This window comes from Mus musculus, chromosome 2, assembly GCF_000001635.26.
Source record: "Mus musculus strain C57BL/6J chromosome 2, GRCm38.p6 C57BL/6J".
In the NCBI taxonomy this organism is placed as follows: Eukaryota; Metazoa; Chordata; class Mammalia; order Rodentia; family Muridae; genus Mus; species Mus musculus.
This window is the reverse complement of record NC_000068.7, coordinates 83,644,060-83,666,022: the sequence shown is the minus strand read 5'-3', so window position 1 is coordinate 83,666,022 and position 21,963 is coordinate 83,644,060. Positions and strand designations below refer to the sequence as shown.

The 21,963-nt window shown below is 38.9% G+C and overlaps 1 protein-coding gene across 1 annotated transcript; it reads right to left on the bottom strand.

Annotated features, from left to right (window-relative positions):
* Positions 1–1,405: 1,405 nt before the first annotated feature.
* On the bottom strand, positions 1,406–21,445 carry Zc3h15 (zinc finger CCCH-type containing 15). Its single transcript, NM_026934.3, has 10 exons — positions 21,296–21,445; positions 12,564–12,665; positions 8,896–9,007; positions 7,862–8,014; positions 7,402–7,493; positions 5,783–5,965; positions 4,730–4,876; positions 4,489–4,590; positions 3,751–3,874; positions 1,406–2,203 (listed from the first exon to the last, which is right to left on the bottom strand). The coding sequence occupies exons 1-10, from the start codon at positions 21,368–21,370 to the stop codon at positions 2,013–2,015; spliced, it is 1,281 nt and encodes a 426-aa protein (NP_081210.2). The 5' UTR covers positions 21,371–21,445; the 3' UTR covers positions 1,406–2,012.
* Between the last annotated feature and the right edge of the window lie 518 nt (positions 21,446–21,963).

The window sequence follows — 21,963 nt, the reverse complement described above, 5'->3', positions numbered from 1 at the left end:
ATTAAGTAAGAGAAGTCTGGAATAAAAGGTATTTAAAATTGTTTATGTAGAGTTGGAACAAGCAGACTCTTAGCTGAGACGTAGAGTAACTGTACTGAGAACAGTTCAGATCAGGCTCTTTTAGACTATTGTAAAATATTTGATCATTAAACAACTAAGTAATCTTAAACTTTTCCACAAAAAAGAATGGAAGAAATATTTTGTAGATAGAAAGTATAAAACTTAGTATTTTAATAGAAAAAGTAGATGGGAAATAAACTTGGCTCATAATAGTCTATATTAAAAAATATTAATAATAGGGCTGGAGAGATAGCTCAGGGGTTAAGAGCACTGGCTGCTCTTCCAAATGTCCTGAGTTCAATTCCAAGCAACCACATGATGGCTCACAATGATCTATAATGGAATCCGATGCCCTCTTCTGGGTGTGTGTGAAGACAGCTATAGTATACTCATATACATAAAATAAATAAATTAAAAAAAATGTTAATTTTAACAAGTTAGAAAACAAAATTCTTTATAAATGGCAAGGGTATCCATTAACAAGATATATACGCTTTCTTTTTCTTAGGTTTTTTTAGATCTTGAAAGCATTCACAGAAAACAGATTTTAAAAAACAAAATTTTAGAACTGGAGTTTTTTTTGTACATGCGAACAAAGCGCTCTTATGGTGAGCTGTATCCATTCTAGTCCAACAATCCATATTAAAATTTACAGGTAAATAAAACCTAGAACCCAGAGAGTTTTTTCCCCCTCAACCACATGGTGGCTCACACCCATCTCTATGGGATCTGATGCCCTCTTCTGGTGTGTCTGAAGAGAGCAATGGTGTACTCATATACATAAAATAAATAATAAATAAATCTTTATAAAAAAAGTGTGGCCCAGCAACCCTTGGACAGGAAAAAAATAAAAATCTAAACACTACAAATAACCTCATAAAACCACAATACCATGATTAAAGTTATCTAGTGCTAACCTAATGTCCATTTAAAATGTGCTATTACTCTAAATTTTCAAGGGATATCAAGACCTCAGCCAAGCCCCTGAGCTCCTAAGCTCCGAGTTTTCTGGTGAATTTATTTACCTTCTTGTAAACAGAGTCATCAAACTTAATGTAATGTTAATTCCAAGGAAGAATTAAATGTAGGAGGCCTTTAACTAGGTTGATGATCTAACAATTTGGAATTAAAGTAACAGTACTTAGTCTTTTTGGAAATGAAAAATAACAATTGTTAATCCTGTCAGTACTCTATGGTTATATAACACATACTTGAAAAATCTATTAAATTTTTGCCTTTTGTGCCTAAAATCATTACAGATAATATTTAATTAAAATACAAAGCTAGGAATGTTTTCTATGAAACCTTTCATAGAAAACTTAAAAGAAAAAGGCCCATAGTTGGATTTGGATGTATGATGGTTTTTATTTACAACTTTATTGGCAAAAAAGGGGAGAACTTCAAACAGCTTTAACACGGCACTGTAGCTGACCCTGTCAGGTTGACAAGTCCCATTCTCAGTGTCCACCTAATTGTCCACAGAAGTACAATACTGAATCTGCATATGCAGTTTCCTTTATCAAGTACAGTGCTCACCTTTCAGGCAGTCTCTAAAACATATAAATACAAAGGAAAGGACACCACTCATTAAAAACTGCATCAAACGCAAGTGTCTTAAGTGTGAATCTGTTGTTTCTGGAAATTACACATGCCCAATGAAAACCAAAAGCTGGGAAAGCGGTTACACTTCCTACATGAGTGGACAGTTACAACGACAATCATCTTCTGTAATGACCATTTTTAATTTATCACCAACTACTCTGAACTTACTATGAGATGTAGTCAAGGTCAGAAGAGAGGACGCAGGGCTAGTACTCCTTTTGTGGAGGACAGAATCCCTCCAGGGTCATCATGGGGAAAGAAACATCCTGCTGATTCTAGGTGGCCAAACAATTAATGAGTCAATCTCAGTTCATGTTGATCCTAGTGAGCTGACCTAGTTTTCATCCTCATCATTCTTCTAAGTCAAGAGTGTTCAATTCCTCTTCTAGTTCATCCAGATCTTCGCCAGTGAACAGGTTTTCATCAACAGGAACAGCATCGATGGATCCATTTTCCTGTCCTCCCCCTCCGCTGTCCTCGTCCAAATCACTTCTTTCACCATTTTCAGCCAGACCCCCAGAAGCTTCACTTAATTTGTTCTCTAAAACAACAACCCCCAACCCCCAAAACATGAGATCAGTAAGGTCTAGAAATAGAAGACATTAATATGTCAGCAACTAAATTTTCTTTGTTTCCTGAAATTCAAGCAGCAAGGGCAGGTCTTCCTTTTCTGAGCCAATTATCTGTGTCCACTATGAAATTCTGTTTTTTTGTAGACATTTGCAGGCAAGATGAAAATTTTATAACTCTGTGTCTTTTACATGACTTAGTATTTGGTTCTCAAACAGTCAATGCCCACATACATTTTGTTAGATTAACTAGGCACAAAATGACAGTAGCATGTCTATTTACTTTAGGCCATTTACTTAAAGTCACAACTTGCATACTTTCTTTCTTTTTTTTTTTTTCCATTTTTTATTAGGTATTTAACTCATTTACATTTCCAATGCTATACCAAAAGTCCCCCATATCCACCCACCCCCACTCCCCTGCCCACCCGCTCCCCCTTTTTGGCCCTGGTATTCCCCTGTACTGGGGCATATAAAGTTTGCAAGTCCAATGGGCCTCTCTTTCCAGTGATGGCCGACTAGGCCATCTTTTACTTGCATACTTTCATAATAAAAATCAGGTTTATTAGTTTTTTCTATCCCAGCCTTTGCCTTAATTAGTACTGCTCTGTGCTTTTCTTTCATAGCACATATCCTTAACATAGTAGTCAAACCCATTACTCAAGGGATTAGATACAAACTCCCAATCTTTATGTCCATCCTACATCTCATACTAAATCATTATTTACACTTCCATGTCTTGCCGCCTTTCTCTCCTGTCATTTTTTTTGTCCTCTACTCAGCCCCCTTTTCTGTGACACACAGATTCTTATTTCCCACATCCTAAAAGTCCTTTCCCTATGAGCACACTGCTTCAGACACTTGGCCTGTACTCACTCATCCCTCATTCTCCCTATCACTATGGTAAGACAGGCACCTTATTCCAGTAACCCTCTGCCTAACTAGAGCTAATAGATTACTTATAATGATGTTATTCTTATTATTTTAATTTATTTTCTTGTTTTTTTTTTTCCCCCGAGACAGGGTTTCTCTGTGTAGCCCTGGCTGTTCTGGAATGCACTCTGTAGACCTTGAATTTGGATCCGCCTGCCTCTGCCTCCCAAGTGCTGGGATTAAAGGCGTGAGCCACCACTGCCCAGCGTATTACTATTTTTTCACACTCAGGTCTCTTATGTTTTCACTGAAGTGCTCGTAGTGTTTTGTTAGCACTCTGATTGACCGAGCTCATTCATTCTGACTGACTTTCACCTTGTTTTTGTCTGTAAATACACAGAATTCTAGAGTAACACTCAAAAGCTACATCTCTAAACTTGGTTCTGGTCTCCTTCTAAGAAGTTTAGTCAATGGTTTCAGTATGCACTAAAATATCTTTTCTATAGCTTCTACTACCTTCTATATTTAGCCAAACGTTTATTATTTCCAGTCTGGAACCTGCAAATGCGAATTTTCCCAAGCTGGTTTAATTCCCTCTAAACAGTTTCCTAGTTCTTTAGAACTCTGAAAAATGTAGCGTACTCACCGTCTTTGTCTGGCGCATAGGTGCTGAATCTTTCAACACTGGCCACAGTGATACCTGTCTCTTCTACATCTCTTGGGACGTACAGGCTTATATCTATGTCATTTACACCCATAGAATCATCAACCTTTAAACATACAGAGAAAGCAAAGTTGTTACAAATAAGGTTCCTCAACTCACTTTAACCTTAACACATTTTCTTCAGGAAACAAAATTATTATTAATACCATAAATGATCACTCATTCTTCCCCTTAAATTTTTAGGAAAAAAAAATATATTCCTTGACTGTTTTTGCAGAACAATTAAATAAAAAAAGATTACTCTAAAGGGATTTAAAAATAGTTTATTTTTTTAAACATCTACTGCACATAGCACTAAACTTATGTGCCATCTTAAGTTCTATAAAGAAAGCACCCCTATATAAACATCACTGAGCAGCAGCCTGGGTTAGGAATTACTTTACTGATGGAAAGAAGACTTGAACCCAAGCTGGGCGTGGTGGTGCACACCTTTAATTCCAGCACCTGGGAGGCAGAGGCAGGTGGATTTCTAAGTTAGAGGCCAGCCTGGTCTACAAAGTGAGTTCCAGGATAGCCAGGGCTACACAGAGAAACCCTGTCTCAAAAAACAAAAGACTTGAACCCTAGACTGGCCCAGAGATGGTGCACTATTTTAACCATGTTTCTGTTCTCTCTACCCACCCCATTAGGATAAACTTGTGAGTCAAAACTTCCTCTTACCTCATCACCACCTGTTCCCTGAATGTAACGGGTATCGTCTGCTTCCTCGTCATCATCATTGACCAGCTCGGGACGAAATTCAAATACCTCACGACCACTGATCTATTAAGGCACACAAATATCTCAGGGAAATGCTAGCATTCATTTTAGACATATTGCATAGACTCTTAAAGACTGGATCTTGGATTTTAAAAAGGGTAAGATAAAATAATGAAGGATTTGGTAGGAATCTGGAACATACCACCAGTGCTTTCCCTGCTTTGAAGTCAGCTTTCCGCCTCTCCATATCTTGTTCAAGTTTATCAATCTTTTCTTGTCTTTTCCTCTTCTTCCACGCGAGAAAAGACTCTAGAGTGATTTTGGTAACATTTGGACCTAGGGCAGAACGCTGCAAAGGTAAGAGATTTAAAGTCACTTATAGTTGTTTAGCAGTATTTCTCTTTTAATGTAGGTAACTCTGCCCCTATGGCCACCCTAAGATAGTAGACTAAATTATGGTGCTTTCTCTTTGCACGGCAATGAGATAAACAAGTACCCAGACACACATAAAACCCAACACTTCGAGGTAAATCTCAACCTGAGCAGAAAATTTTGTTATGGGAAACTGTTGGTAAAAGTAATAGGTTTAAAATCATCACACTAAATCCACATTTCATCTATGTTCTTTTAGATCGTATTTGACTCTAAGGGCCACTCTTATTATCTTATTCTAAGTGACATACAAACAACAGGAACATCGTAGGAATGTATAAAATTTACTATTAGTCACTTATATGTATACTGAAGCAAATGATGCTAAATCTAGTACTTTCAAATAATTTCAGCTTCACCTTATCCTCAGTGTCTCTAACTCAGGACCAATCACTGCTCTGCCGAACTAGAGAAGAGCAGCTGCAGAGGCTCTTCTGTCAGATTATTTCTCCTCGAACTGGAGAGATCACACATAAAACCAAAACCAAAAGGGCTTTCCTTCCACACACACACATAGAATGTTACAAAGAAAAGGAGCACCAAGGAAAGAACCTCAAAGGCATCAACATAAGGCACAAGCAAGCATCTTAAAGAATCCCATAGCACAAATAAACCCTGGACCCTCTTATAGTTAAAGAATGTTTTGCTAACATATATGGTAAAATTTACACTTAAGATACTCAAGAGTAATTTAAGTACAGTAACTTTAAGAAAAGGGCATATTATTTTCCCTTTTATAACATGCTATTGCCCCCAAGTGGTAAATATTAGAATTTACAAACATAATTAAAAATAGCCTTTAAAAGAAAAGATGCTTGTTTACCTCTCTTTCAATTAGATCTTCTAATGAGATTTCATCTTCCTTCTCTTCTTTCTTTTTGTCTTTCTTTAGCACAAATCCAGGAGGAAGTGCATGGCGATACATGCAGTTGTCCCCACCTCCAGGACACACCCAAAACCAGCCATACTTGTTATTTTCAATAGCTTCAAGAAAATGTCTGCACACCTATAGAGACAATATTATTTAGAAGTGGTAGTGCAGTGTAAATCTATCTCACTTAAGCACGTGGAACAAACAAACACACCTTGAGGCTAACCACTTATATACAAAGTAAACCTAAAGTGAGACCCCATGCCAAACAAAACAAAACAAAACACAACACCACACCACACCACACCACACCACACCACACCACACCACACCACACCAGGGGCTTGAGAGGTGGCTCAGTGGTTAATGTCAGGAGGCTTGCAACTGCCTACAACTCTGGCTCCAGGAGATCTGACTTGGCCTCTGGCCTCTATAGACACATATGCTCATGTAGACCTACCACACACACTACACATAATTAAAAAAACCGCACCACGAAGTAGACCAGCAAAATCCCCAAGCCTTTATTTACTCTGTATATAATAATTTACAGTTAGTTTCAGTTAGTCTCTGTAAATATAATCCAAACGTCTAACTTTTAAAAATAAATCTAGCCCATGGTCTAACCTCTAATATTGCAAGCAAAAAAAAAAAAAAAAAAAAAAAAAAAAAAAAAAAAAAAACTAAGCCAAACCAAGAAAACGCCTATGACATAAACCTTAATGGGATTATTTGACTAAATAGGCAACTCTGTATATGAGTCATAAGGATGTAATGTCCAAAAGGAACACAATAGAAAAATAGCAATCCTTCAAACACAAATGTGTTCAAAGTGCAACTATGCCAGTCAGGCAATAACCTTTACAAGTAAAACAAAACAAAAAACAAAAAATAATTTACCAGTCTCGCCCCAAAACAAAACAAAACCCAAGGAGTGTTTATGAATCAAAACGTATTTAAGTCTCCTAGTAGAGCAGAACCTCTCCAGATGTGACACTCAGATGTGTACTCAGGGTATAGATATGTGGATGCTGAGGAATAACCTTGAGTTTTTCAAGGGAGATTTCCCAGAACATTAGAGATACCACTATCCAAGCCCTCATTTTTTAATTCATATGTAAAAATTATTTTGAGCTAGTAATTAAAAAACTTCCACAGTACTAAAATAAAACAGTTCATTAAGTGGACTGGCTTACTAGGTGTAGTTCCATCACACCCAAGAAGAGTCTTATCTTAGTGTATTGTATTCATCTCGCTTTTCTGAGACAGAGTTTGTATTTGTAGCCTGGGCCTGCATCAAACTTGCAACTGGCCATTACTGGCCCATAGTCGAAGTAGAATTACTCCAGAAAATTGCATTAGGAGACTTTAGTCACTCAGTTTTTAGACCACTTTTGTTACAAAATCTAATTAAAACTCCAAAACTAAATAAAGCAGGGCGTATTGTAGCTTATATTGGTGAGACGTGATTTTCTAATCCTCAGCACTCCAGTACAAAACATCAATACCTTGCCACATAATTCTCCCTAATAATAAGTGCCACAGCAACTCAATTCAAGAAAAGGACATACTATTTGAGTTTTTGGTTTTTTCTTTTCCGCCTCACCGTGCTTCTTGTTTACTACTTCTTCCAGCTTTTTCTCATCCCAATTATCCATAGTATCTAAATAAAGACACAATAAGCAGGTTTTATCTCCTCCTCCAACAACATAGGCCTCTGAACAGACAGGAACACTCCACTGTAATATTCATAATGTAACAATTATCTCTGAAGCAGCAAAGATACGCATACACAATATTAACAAACTATCAATCCAAGCTCCCAGGGCAGCTTATATAAATAAGATGGTAGCACGGGAGGGAAGAAAGGCAGACAAATCGAAACTGAATCACTGTATTCTAAGCACCATTTATTTAAATTTTTGTTCTTTGCAAACAATAGTAGTATTAGTAATACTGTACTAATGTTACTATGTATCTTAGTAAGAAACCAAAAAAAAAGGACTTATTTTTAAACTTAAGAAGAAATACCTTTTTCAAGTTCTTCATCTCTTGCATCAATGTAAACACTTCGTTTTTCACATTTTCTCTCCAAAGTGAGGTCATGAGAGAACTTACATTTATCTCCTTTAGTACACTGTCCCTGTTTGAAGAATGCGCACACCACAGATTTGGGATCTGCACCTGTATCAAATTGGAAGTAATATTTTATTACAGGCAGGTAACCCGTGTTCAAGACTCTCTTCCTGTTGGAGGATATTGGTTGTTACTCTTCCATGCCCCCGCCCTGTCTTTCTTATAGGCTGCTTGTATTTAGGCTATAATCACATTCGCCTAGCTTATTATTTTCTATTTACTAATGTTCTAGAAAATACAATTTAAAGGTATTTGGCTAGAGAGTTCTTTACAGCTTTTTACATAGCATTGTGTATCTATTTGTTTTTCTTTTATTCTTATCAAGCTAAACAGCTAAAGTGGAAAACCAAACAGGTTATTCTGTAGTCTCTTCCTGTGGAGTCAGCAAGACAGGAGGCAAAGAAAAACATAATGGAAGAATACTGCCTCAAATATGTATGTGATTTATAATTTATACAACCACGGCTTTGTCTTGGCTCCCAAAGACACCCCTCTGCATCAAAACAAGAATGAAATTTCGAAAACAATCAAATTGTTTTTATTTTTCCAAGGTAAGGTCTTCTTGTTTAGCTATGGCTGCTTTGAACTTACATAACTCTGCCTGCCTCTACCTCGTGAGTGCTGGTACTAAAAAGCACATATCACAACACTAGACACATAGCAAATAAAAGCCTTAAAAAAAAGTTTCTTTGTTTGTATGTGTGAACGCTTATCTGCATGCACCCATTTGTGGCATATGTGTACTTGGTGACTGAGGTACCAGGCACTGGCTCCTCTGAGCTGGAGCCATGAATGACTGAGCCTCTGGCTATGGGTGCTGGAAACTGAGACCAGGCCCTAAAGGTCCTAAAGCTTTGGCTCCTCACAGATCAACTCTGAAACAAGAATTATAAGGAATCAAAATAGTATTGCTGGTATTTAAATTTTACCTTTGCTTATTTTTTGTGCAGCAACTACAGGTTTGAACAACTCATTTAGCTCTTGTAGTTCTTTCTTCTTGTCATCTTTCTTCAATTTCTTTTCAGCTTCACTTTGCGCTACCTACATTTCCAAGTTAAAAATATAAATCTGATTGCAAACTGTTTTCACTATACAGTAATTACTAACCTAGAAACATCTGCATATTTATATGTATACAGTCTCTACATTAACTGGCTTACACATTAGGTACTGTGGTTAAACTTTTTTTTAAATCTTATAACTAGGTATCATACCTAATAAACTCATATGATTTAAAAAGTTCATGTCAACAAGCATTTTATTAAACATGTAACCCTGGCATTTAGCAAATAGTTCTCATTTGAAGTTATTTTTTCCAAAGAAAGAAACCTATGCTCCAGAAATATAAGCGTGCATTTTGACATCAATGAAAATATCCTGACAAGTACAATGACATGACAATGGTTAGTAACCACCACAAACTACAGTAACCTTGTTGCCTTTGTCAGTGCAGTAGATAATAAGATAAAAATTCACTCATAGTTCTAGGTAACATGTTTTACATACCTAATACAATTACATACCTAATATAATTAATGCATTTGTATTCATGTAAACATTTATAACTCAGCTCCTATACATGACGCTTATTTAAGGACGTTCAGAATAATATGGGAAGACAGGCATACAATTATAATACAATATACATAGTACTTTGAAAACAAAGAATGTAGAAAATTAGATATAGCTGATAACTTTATAGAGGAGTTCTGATGAACAAAAAAAAAAGGAATGTAGAAAGAACCTGCCGCCACTGTGAAGACAAAGGTCCAGAGAACACCAAGATATGAGAACATCAATGACAAGTTCAGACTTTACCAGTAGGTGATAAAACTCTAACTTAGGGGTTATAGGTAAGTAATCAGATCAGGTTTCAGTTTGTAAAGACAGAGTGGCAACTTTGAAGATACATTAGCAATCAAAGAAGAAAGAGTCTCCTGTAATTCTAGGTAGGAAAGCGCTAGTGTTTGAAACAAGAAGAGCATTTTAGGAGCAGAACTAAAGAACTCTGGCCATAACCAAGAGAAAGAGAACCCTGGGATTAGCATACACACAGTAAGTGTTGCTGAAAAAGACTGGGAATACAGGAGGAACAGGTTTCAGGGCAGGAGGTGGAGATGAGCTCAGTTTTGGACATACCAGCATGAAATGCTTACAGAGCATCTGGGTGGAGCTATTCAAAGGCAGCTGCAACGGACATGATACTGAATCCACTGCAACTAGATGGGGTCTAGAATGAGATAATCAATTCAAGAAACAGAGGCTGCTCAAGAAACAGCAGGAAAAAAATGTTCTCAGAAAGGATAAAAACAAAACACACCCAGGAGAATAATGAACAAACGCTAAAACTAGGTCATCCCAAGCTCTGACTTCACGCAAACAGGGGGAAGTGTTTAAACAACAGCTAACTATTCCCCTTTCTTCTAAGTAAAAGTAGTCTTTGCTGATTAGGCTCACCTCATATGTGCCTTCTAGAAGAATATACCAAAGACCCATAAACCACCTGAAATATTTATAGTTAGAAATCAATTGGGGCCGGGCGTGGTGGCGCACGCCTTTAATCCCAACACTTGGGAGACAGAAGCAGGCGAATTCTGAGTTCAAGGCCAGCCTGGTCTACAGAGTGAGTTCCAGGACAGCCAGGGCTACACAGAGAAACCCTGTCTCGGAAAAAAAAAAAAAAAAATCAACTGGGAAGAGGCTAGAGATGGCTCAGTGGTTCAGGATTTGAACCTTTGTTCTCTAGAAAAACAGAGGACTCCTACATACAGTTATTCCCGGGTACCTGTGCGCAGTGATTCTATAGGACTCTTCTTGCCGCCCAAATCCATGGAGGGAGGGTCAGTTCACTCGAGCATTACTTACAATATCTAATACAATTCAGGTTATGTAACTCATTACACACTGTATTGCTTAGGGAGCAACTAATTTAAAAGCCGTACTTGTTCAGTACAAACATGACTATCTTATTAGATCTAATTACACCAGCAACAACATACCTTTTCTTTAAAACAACAACAACAACAACAACAACAATTTTGAACCTTAGTTGTTTTAGTCTCAAGACTTTCTTACTTAAACAAGGTAAAGTTAACACTTTGAGAGAACATTAGTTTTTGGCTCTAAGAAAGAATTGTAATACAAAAAGGAGACTCTGATTTGGAGACAGAGTGAAGAGCAATGGATTCTAGATAAGAAATTAATAATCTCATAGATATGTTGATATTCTGAGACTAAAATCTGTAGTTAAAAATATACTTGTAAACTTTTCTGTTCAAGGAGTATTGCCAAGAATTAAGGAAAAGAGAAATTTAAAAAGGAAGTATTAAAAAAAAGTTCTTATCTGTTAAACCTTATGGGATGAAAAGTCGGAATGAAGAATCTGAAGAAATCTAGGTCAGTCTCTGTAATGTCATGGCCAATAAATAAAAACACACACACACATCACACACACACACACATCACACACACATACACACACACACTCACACACACACACACTCACGCTCGCGCGCACACACACACACACACACACACACACACACGGGGCTGAGTGGGGGGTCAATCCAGAAAAGGCCCTAATACATCAGCAGCTATCTTCCAGTCCAGTGGTGAAATGATGCTGGACCAATATGCAACTTCAGACTGAAAATGAAGCAATCAGAAAAACAAAAAACAAAAAAACAAAATAAAGCAATGAAACTAAGACAATTACACGTAACTGTCCAGTGAAAAGTGAGACATATTTACCATTCTTCTGACAATATAAAAAAACTGCAAATTACACAGCAGAAAACAAACCTCTGAAAAGCATTTTACAGCAAAATAGAAATGAGCAAATCATCTGCGATGATAACAAAGTTGTTTGTCTGTTTGGTTTTTTTTTGTAAGAAAAAGGCAACCAATAATTTTGGGTAGCTCAATAATCCAGACAGACAAGCCACAGATGTGTGGAGTCAGTTAACAACAAGCACATGAGAAGTGAGGAGAACAATGGAGGGTGGCTTTAAACTTATTATCCAGGGAAACATTAAGAAGCCTTAGCCTCTAGTACACACAGGAAATGAAGATGTCAACTCTTAGTCCACAAAACGTGTTCAAATGTATCACAGTGAGAAGTCCAGGGTCAGAGAGATGGCTTCAGGGATGACTTCCTGTCAACCCTGAAGAACTCACTTTAGTTACTGCATTCCACAGTGGAGAGAGAAAGTCATCCTCTGACCTACAGACTACTGCAGCGCATTAGCACGTGCACCCCATGCACAAAATTAAACAAATAAAAACTGTAAGTTCATTTGATCTAGAAAAGAAGTCCGCAGATAATTTATACAAGTATTCTAGTGTTAAAAGGCTGGAAACAAAGGGATTACTTCTAAAAATGGAATAAAATATATGTAAAAATACAGTATGCAATTATTTAAAAATTGAGTTATATCAAAATAGCTTGGAGAACTGTCTGAGAGGTACTGCTATGTAAGATATAAGGTTAAGATGTAAGAAGTTTAGAGCAGGGTAATATTGCTTCAAAATGTACTTAATCTGTAATAAATATTCTTATTATAACTCTATCAGAACATACAGCAATTTAAATTATTACCTGACGTGGATTCTGTTGACCAAATTTCACTTGATGAGTGACAGCCTTAATAAATTTCTGTTGCTTTGCTCCTTTCTTATTCTTCAGTCCAAAAGTTTTGTCCTAAGTAAGCAACGACATACACAAATCTTAGTAAATTAGTATTACTATCTTTCCAATGTGTAAAAATTACTTTTTATTGATAAAAAGGTCTTTTTTAAAAAAAAGATTTATTTATTTATTATATGTAAAGTACACTGTAGCTGTCTTCAGACACTCCAGAAGAGGGCGTCAGATTTTAGTTATGGATGGTTGTGAGCCACCATGTGGTTGCTGGGATTTGAACTCCGGACCTTTGGAAGTGCAGTCAGGTACTCTTATCAACTGAGCCATCTCACCAGCCCAGGTCTTTTTTTTTAAAAGTAAGATTTTTTTATGTTGTGTGTATGCATGTTTTGTCTGCATTAAGTCTGTGTGTCACATGTGTGCACTGCTTATGGAGGCCAGAAAAGGGTGTTGGATGCCCTGGAATTGGAGTTATAGATGGCTGTGAGCTAACATGTAGGTGTTGGGACTCAAACTTGGGTTATTTGTAAGTGTAGCCATTACTCTCAAATGCTAAGTCATCTGTAATGGCTATTCCTGGTTGTCAACTTGATTATATCTGGAAGGAAGTACAATCCAGAATTGGAGGGCTCACCTGTGATCCAGGTCTTGGCATGGAGATCTCATAGTGGCTATGAAAAAGCTTAGGCCCAGGCAAGGTACTACAGGAGAGTAAGAGTAATCCCAGGAGACTAAGGCAAGGAGATCTCTGAGTTCAAGGTCAGCCTGGGACAAAAGAAATCCCAGATCCAGGTGTGGTGGTACACACCTTTCATCCTGGTCACACCTTCTGTTGGAGATTTACATAAGGACATTGGAAGGAAGATTTGTTCTTCTATGACAATTGCATTTACTTGCTAGCACATCTGTTGGAACCTACTTCTACAGAAGACCAGCTGAAACAACTAGCTTTGTGGGACTGAGCAACTACTGGATCCTTGGACTTCCCATTCACAGCTGACCATTGTTGGGGAGTTGGACTACAGACTGTAAGTCATCTAACAAATTACCTGACCTATATAGAGACTATCCATAAATTCTGTGACTCTAGAGAACCCTAATACAACATCTCTCTAGCCCCAGAAAATATATTCAATTTTAAGACTTTGTTTTATATCCTGACCTGTTTCCCGTCCCTCTTCTCCTAGTCTCCCTGAAATACATTAGAAAAATGATTTATTTTTATTTTATGTACACTGGTTTTCCCTATTTGTCTATGATGAGGGTATCAGAGCCCCCGGAACCAGAGTTACAGTTGTGAGCTGCCATGTGATGCTGGGAACTGAACCCAGGTCCTCTGGAAGAACAGCCAGTGCTCCTAATTGTTGAGCCATACTTCCAGCCCTGAAAACAGATTCTTTTACACCACAAAAATATATAATACATTGTGGTTTCTATTGCTGTAACCAAAAACAACTTGGGAGAAATGGATTTATTTCATTTTATTTTAGATGTAGTCTATCATCCTGGGAGGCAGGAACTGATGCAGAGGCCATGGAGAAGTGCTGGCTTGCTTCTCACACCTTGCTCAACCTTTCTTATAGCACTTAGGCTCACCAGTCTAGAGGCTGGCACTGCCCAATGTCTTGGGCTCTCGAACATCAATCATCCATCAAGAAAATAAGGCCAATTTTGTGAGGGCACTTTCTCAATTGCAGTCTTCCAAAATAACTCTGGCCTGTATCAAGATGATATAAAAACCAGCCAGCACAAGGAATATGAACAATTTTGTTACTCAAAGTATCATCTAGGACTTCACAATTTAATATCAACATCCTGTCACCATTAAACCTCACTATGCTGCTTCTATCCACAGTACTTCAGATGATCAGTTCTTTGGGACCTGTGGAGTGGTACACTGGTACAAGTAGTTCCATAGTCAAACAAGTTGAGGAAAATGCTATGTAAAGCGTATTCTCAGCTTTTTCTTTTGCAGTGCTCGTAGTAGAACTGAGGAGGGCAATGTGCATATGATGTAATCCCTCTACTACTGAGCTGAACAACCAAATCCTAGATTCTTAATTCTTTAATTACAAGATATCTATCTTACAACCTTTAGCATAGGGGATATATGTACTTTCAAAACTCAACTGACCCCAGGATGCACTTTTTAAGCATATGCTGAAAGATGAAGTACTGCTGGACTTACTTTGCAGAATACTGTACAAGAATGGCCACACAAATTTATGGACTAGTTTCTAAGACAATAAAACAAACTTAATCGGGGAGCAGTATTTTAGTTAAATCTGGGGTTTTATTTGTTCATTGGAAGCTAAATTATAGAGATTCTCATTTTATGATCAGCACTTATGGTGATCCTTAGCTCTATACCTCATATTTGGCAAGTATGTTGAACAAAAGACCTTAGAAAGGATTTCAGATAGGTAAGGATGTATGCACAGTTTTAGGGGGCTATAATATTATATATCTATCAAACTTTAAGTGAGACTTTATTTGGAAATAAGTTTTTGTGGATATAATGGTCAAATAACGTCATATTGAAAAAAGGCAATGCAAAGACAGCAGAGGATTAACACAAACACCAGTTAAAGAATACCAAAATTTGCTAGATGACATCAGAAACTAGGAAGAAGCCAAGGACTTTCTTCCCTTGTGGCCTTCAGAATGGAAACATGACCATGTTGACACTTAGGTTGGGAAAATAAATTGCTTTGTATTAGTTTTTGGGTAATTTGTTACAGCAACCCAAAGAAACCACCAATACAGTGAGATCTGCCCCAGCATGAATGGGTGATACTGCTATCTGAAATCTCTTTCATTTATTTAGTTTCATTTCTCTGCAAGGATCTGGCTAGGGGATTAATAAGCTTGACTGTAGGGCAGGGAAAGAAACAGGTAGTGGACGGTTATCTTTTAAGATTATGGCATAGATCCATTTGTGGACATTCCCAGGCCCATTTTGGTCTTTTTCGTGTGTGTGTGTGTGTGTGTGTGTGTGTGTGTGTAATGGGGTGGGATAAGGTAAAGGGCAAGTCTTAGTATGTAGCCCAGGAGAGCCACAGTTCCCTGAGTGTTTGGATAACAATAAGCACGGGCCACACGACACCAGGTTTCAGTCTCGCATTTTAACCATTTTCCCCATAGCCTCCGTGCCTAGTGTTTGAGAAGAGAACGCCTCTCCATCCCTCTAATGAGTATATACACCTGTTGTGGTAGAGTTGTCTTACAGAGTGGAAGTGGGTATTAACTACTAGCCACTCTAACATCTTTATTCAAGTTTTCAGCCTCTCACTTTCTACACTGTGTAGTATCACCTATCCTTGTTTTCCAGAATTCTACAGAGAAAGTTTACTTCACAACAGAGAGCACTCAGTCCTGCCTGCTGTTCCAAATCATTTACCAACTCAGCCATGAGCTGCCGACCTTAATATGTAGCTCAATGTTACAGATAGCACCAAATCTCAAAACAAAATCTGTACATTCTCTTGCTTATGAATGGTTTCACATGAGGCAAAAAAGTATTCTGAATGAAACTTGAGATCCTCTGAAAAGCATTTAGTCTGAAATAAAACTATCAAAAGAACTGTCTGAAGCCATAAAGCATACTCTTAAAGCATCGTAAACTCAATACTGCCTTTCAATGTTTTTAACAGTAAGAAGCTCAATGCTGTTTTGATTCTAAAGGTGATTATTCACTGGTAAATACTGCTTCACTCATTACCACTGACTTAACTTTTCTAAATATCTGCCTTCGGTTTTTTTACTATGTATGTATGTATGTATGTATGTATGTATGTATGTATGTGTGTGTGTATTTTTGAGGCAGGGTTGCTCTATGTAGCTCTGACTGTTCTGAAACTCAGTCTGTAGACCAGACTGGTCTTGAACTCAAGAGATCTGATTGCCTATGCTTCCCAAACACTGGGATTGAAAGCATGTAAGACTGCCAGGCCTGCCTCATGTTTTAGTACCCTAGCATGGTATTAGAAATTATACATGCATATTCTAAAGTTTATGAGTATGAAAAAAGGAAACACATTTACAAGCTGAAATTGTTTGGATCAAGCTATTCCCTGTTTGTACAAAAGCTCAATATTCTAGCTGATTCCCAGGTAAAATGGTCAAGGTTCACGTGTCAGATGGAAGGGCTACAACCAAGTATGAAATGTTCTACATTTTTTGTACAGTAATGAGCTACAGGAGCGAAAAAGGAGACCCGAGGTAAAACAAGATGACCAAAGTGCATCAGCACCTATAAGTACTTTGCCCTATATGCAAATACAGAGAAGCAGTAAACCGTGACGAAACAAGACCAAGCAGATACGGACACAGAAAGATTTAAACAAGGACAAAAAGGGGGTGGAGGTTGCACACAGGGACCTGGCAGCTCGAGAGCAAAGTATTTCCAACAGTAGTTTCTAGGAGAGGTATAAACTTCCAGATCTGAAAAGGGAAAACAACAAACGAAGCAGCAAGCTTCGAGGTTTAATCTCACTGCTTTAGTATGTAATCAACTATTTCTCTCAATTGTGAGCATAGAAACTTTGACATGTTTCAAAGTTCTATTTAAGAACATAACTTTGCTGGGTAACTGTGCTATAGGAAAAGTAAGTCCAACTTCAACTTTCTGAATTAGAAGATTTACAACAGTGAAGCACTATACAAAGTGGTTGAGAGCAAAGACTTGGGGCCCTACTTGCTGGGTTTAAACCTGGCTTCCTGATTGCCAGTTCAGTAACCTTGGACAATGTATTTAATCTTTGTGCCTGTTCTCAGTTGCATAAAAGGTACTAATACTTATCTGAGACAAATAAAGCAGCTTTGCATCATTTATACATGGCTTTCCCTTTGTCGTCACAGTATTGAGAAACTGAGAGCTGACTACCTGCCAACTAAAAATGATCTTTTTGAGCATATTTGATCTAAGCTCTTCCCACCACCAAAGCCTATGTTTTTTTTCAGAGCCATTCAGGTGAGAATGGTTTACCAAAAGCAGCCCCTCTCCCCCCAAGCCCCCACATGGATCCCATGCTGTCCTTAAACTGAATATATAGCTGAAGATGACCTTGAACCTGATTTCCTTGCTTCTATCTCCACAGTGCTAGAATTACAGAAACATTCCCACAGCCACCCAGTTCCTGCCGTCCTATAGAGTAACGTGGGGCTTCATGTGTGCTAGGCATGCATTCTAACTGAGCTACACCCCCAGTTACAAAGTCTTCTAAACAGAACATACTGAAATAACACTAGTACATCTTAAAAGTTGGATGGTTTACAACCTAAATTATCAATAAAGCCTTTCCCTGGGCTTGGGAAAAAATTTTACCTAAAAGTTGGCACAGGTTTAGGAGTGGGAAAGTATTAGGTAGGAAAGGGAGGTTAGAGTGAATCCGAAACTACAAAATAACTGAATGTATAAGGTTTCAAAAGTTACAGGGAAAAAGGGTGTATTTCAGTGGATGAATTCCGAAGACGATTGAAAAGGAGCTCAGAAGAGGCTGTAAGGAAAGGACTGCTTCCCTCTCCACATACCTAATTGTAGTCTTAACAACCCTGACCTCCTTTCTCCTCTGACCCTTAAGCAATCCTACTCCTTTTACAGGCCAGCTTCCGCTCCTTAAAGGTATTAAAAACGAAGCAGGAAAAAAGCCAACGCTGACGGTGTTCTTCTCAGGTAAGTAGGTTTTATTACTTGGGACCCTAGGGTAGGCAGAAGCTGACACCGCAATAACTCAGTAGTCCTGTCTCTGAAGACACAACCTAATATATTTTGTTGGCTATTTATGAAACAGAGACACTTTGCAAGTATTCAGCTTCAAGCAATCAACTGTGTACCTCAGAAGAAATTCACCAGCAACTAATAGTTTCTCAGTTCTCTTTACAATCCTGGGTCCTTTCTGCAGTCTAGATTACTATTCTTCAGAGCTGCATGTCCTCAGAGGACATATTTTTTTTTTTTAATCTGCTTGCCCTAAATCCAAACACACCCCCAACCCAAGTCAAGAATTATACTTATTTTTCTTTTGTTCTTTAAGACAGGATTTTGTACTGCACCCAAGGTTGACCTGGAATTCACTATGTAGTCTATGCTTGCCTCAAACTTGAAATCCTTGTGCCTCAGCTGCGATTACAGGCTCTGCTTAGTCTACGATCAGAATTTCTGTTGCTCAAAGCTGATTTCAAAGTATTATTCTGGCTGTAGGTAAACAAATGTTATATACTGTTTGGGAACAATATGTGAATGGAGAATAAAACTTCAACTTTACAATACTATGTGATATATTCATTTCAAGGAGAAAATACATACTCATAGTAAATCCATGATATCCCAGACAGCTTAAAAGAATAATAGGAAACACACATAATTTTCTTTTGTTTGTTTTATATGAAATTCAACTCAGAAGCCACAATATAAACTCACTGCATAGCTCCAAAAGTTGTCAAGACATGCTACGGTGTTAGAGAAATTATAAAATAAACCAAACTAGGCTTAATTCTATTACTGCATGTATTAGGATAATTTTAATCAATACTTTCTTTAAATGCACTTATCTTATTTGTTTTGCTTTTTTTGAAACTGGTTTCTCTGTGTAACAGAGCCCAGGCTGTCCAGGAACTTGCTTTGCAGACCAGGTTTGCCTAGAACTCTAAGATATCTACCTGTTTCTGCCTCCCCAGTAGGATTAAAGGTGTATGCCACCATGTCAGCATTAATGAATGTATCTTTGGAGATGTCTTCACTAATGAAAGCTAAAGTTGAGTTCTCTTTACTTCAAAAACAAAAATATTGCAACCACTAAAGAAACCAACCAACCAACCCTTCTTGACTAAGACTGTACAGAGCAGTGGTAGAATTCACCCCTAGAATGTGATGCCTTGGGTACAACCCCTAGAAAACCAACGAAATCTTGTTAGAGATGAAGGAAGACAAAATATATTCATGATTTTTAGGGCTAATAGACTATTATAAATAACTTTAATTTTGCTGTTGTCTTTCGATCGAGACAGGGTTTCTCTGCGCAGGCCCAGAGTCCTGAAACTTACTCTGTAGACCAGGCTACTCTTGAATTCAGAGCTCTACCTGCCTCTGCCCTTCTGAGTGTCATCTCCACTGTCAGGTGACAAAAATTAACGAAACAAAAAACCCTTTAGTCTCATTAATTAAAAGTGGTTATAGGTCCAAGTGGCCTGAAATACATTCTATAATGTTTTGTAACATTTATTTTTGAATGGAAATTTTACTGTTTTGTGGTCTATTTTATATTTATTCAATCTCAGTAGTTTGTAAGTAAAATGCTATTTCTGAATGTCCTTTGTTGGCACAATATTGAATTGCCACCAGATTATTATTCCCAGAGATTTAAGTCTCCCAAATCCTGATTTTTTTCTTCAGATGTAAAGGTGACAATTATTTTTCTTTCTTTTATTTTCCCTTGGACAAGAGTTTCTCTGTGTGCTCTGGCCATTCTGTAGACCAGGCAAACTGTCTACTGAGATGAAAGGCACACACCAGCACTGCTTGGCAACAGTTTTGCTTCCAGATGTTTGGCTACGGCAGTTCTACCTTAGAACTCCAACAGTCAGTAAATTATTAGATGTGTTCACATTAATTTTATTTAAATTAAATCAGCCAACTTTAACTACATACAATCTGACAAAAGATTAATCTCATTAGCGTGTATAAAGGAACCCTGGCGAATTCTCACTTCTATCTTTCAAGGCTATAACAATCAAATGTTGAAAAAAAACGATCATAAGCAAACATCTCATTTCGAAACCCCAAACATTCATTCTGGCTATTTTAATAAGAACGAGCCTACTAAAGGTTACTTTATACTCAGATGCTGTAAAATAGTCATCTTTTCTTCCAACTACATCCAAGTCTATGAGGTACCATTTACTTTTAAATGAGGATTAGTATGGAAGAAATACGTTTATCGAATGTGAAATTTCATTACCTATCTTAAGGAAACTCAAGTAGACAATCGTTGTAACCTGAGGAACATTTAAGAACATCAGTACCTTGCCTCACTCACTGAATGCCTACAAGTTCAATGCATTAAAAGACGCTCGTGTGTGTGTGTGTGTGTGTGTGTGTGTGTGTAGGTAAACTGGGAGCTCCCAATTTAACATAGGTACTGTGACAGAGCCTACGTTTAATTCAGACTCCATGTATGAACGAAGCATTCTGTACAAAACCGCTGGGCCACGCTTTTTGGGAAACCTCTGTTCTTGACACGAAAGTTTCCAGATGGACCAAACACCAAAAGAAACAACAACAACAAAAAAGTGGTAAATAGTCCGCTGGCTCTTGAAAATGAACAGCGCTACCTCTCACTGCCTGATAAAGAAAAAAACCAAACCCAAGGCGTCAGGTCAGTCAGGAGGGGCCTTCCAGAGCGCCACTCAGCTTGTTTTTTCAGGCACAGCCCGAGGAGCCGCGGAAAGTCGTGAGCATCGAAAGGCCGGGCCGGGGGTCCCTGGGCGGCCGAGTGGGCGCGGCGGGCGCGTGGGTGGAGACGCGGCGAGCGCGGGGGCGCAGCGGCCTCACTACAGCGATGAGGGGCGGCGAGAACCACTTCAGTCGGGGCCCACCGGGCCGGGCGCCGACACGTGGCCCCGGGGAGCCGCGCTCCGCAGCCCGGCGAGCCCCAGCCCGGTGCGGCGGGGAGGGGGAGGGGACGTACCTCGATGATCTTCTCCTTCTTCTTCTGCTCCGCCTTCTTGCTGCCCCCGGCCTGAGCCTGTTTCTTGGGGGGCATCGCGGAGGCGGGGGGCACCGGGCCGACTGCGACGCAGATGGCTACCGTCGGGGCGTCCGGCAGCTCGGCGGGAGCAGGAAGACCCAGCCGCCGCCGCAGCGCACGGAAAGCGACTCGCTCATTCGCCGCCCGGATGTGGCCTTTGCGACAGCACGGCGCCGCTATGCACTGTGGGGCGCGAGGCGAGGCGCCCGGAAGTGGAGCTGCGCGTGCGCTCCGGCTGCGCCGAGCCGGGAGGGGGCGTGGATGAGACGTGGGAACTGGGAAAGGCGCGGCGTGTGACGCCTCCTTTTGGTGAGGCGCTTGCCACTTGCTTGGCTTCGTCCTTCATTAGCACCGCGAGTGATGCCTCCTCACCTCACTTGTATAGACCCCTGGCGTAGAGAGTTCTAGATCTAGTTAGCACTGGACAGTACCATCTTGAGTAATCACGGAGCGGCTGCATCAATTATGAGCTACTGTCTTGTCCTCTGGAGGGGCAGGGTTGCAATGCAGCACCTTCAGTATGAAGTTGCGTAAAGAAATAAAGTTTCATTTGGAGATCGTCAGACGTGGAGTCCTAGTGGGTGAAATCCTTAGTTTCTCTTCAAGTC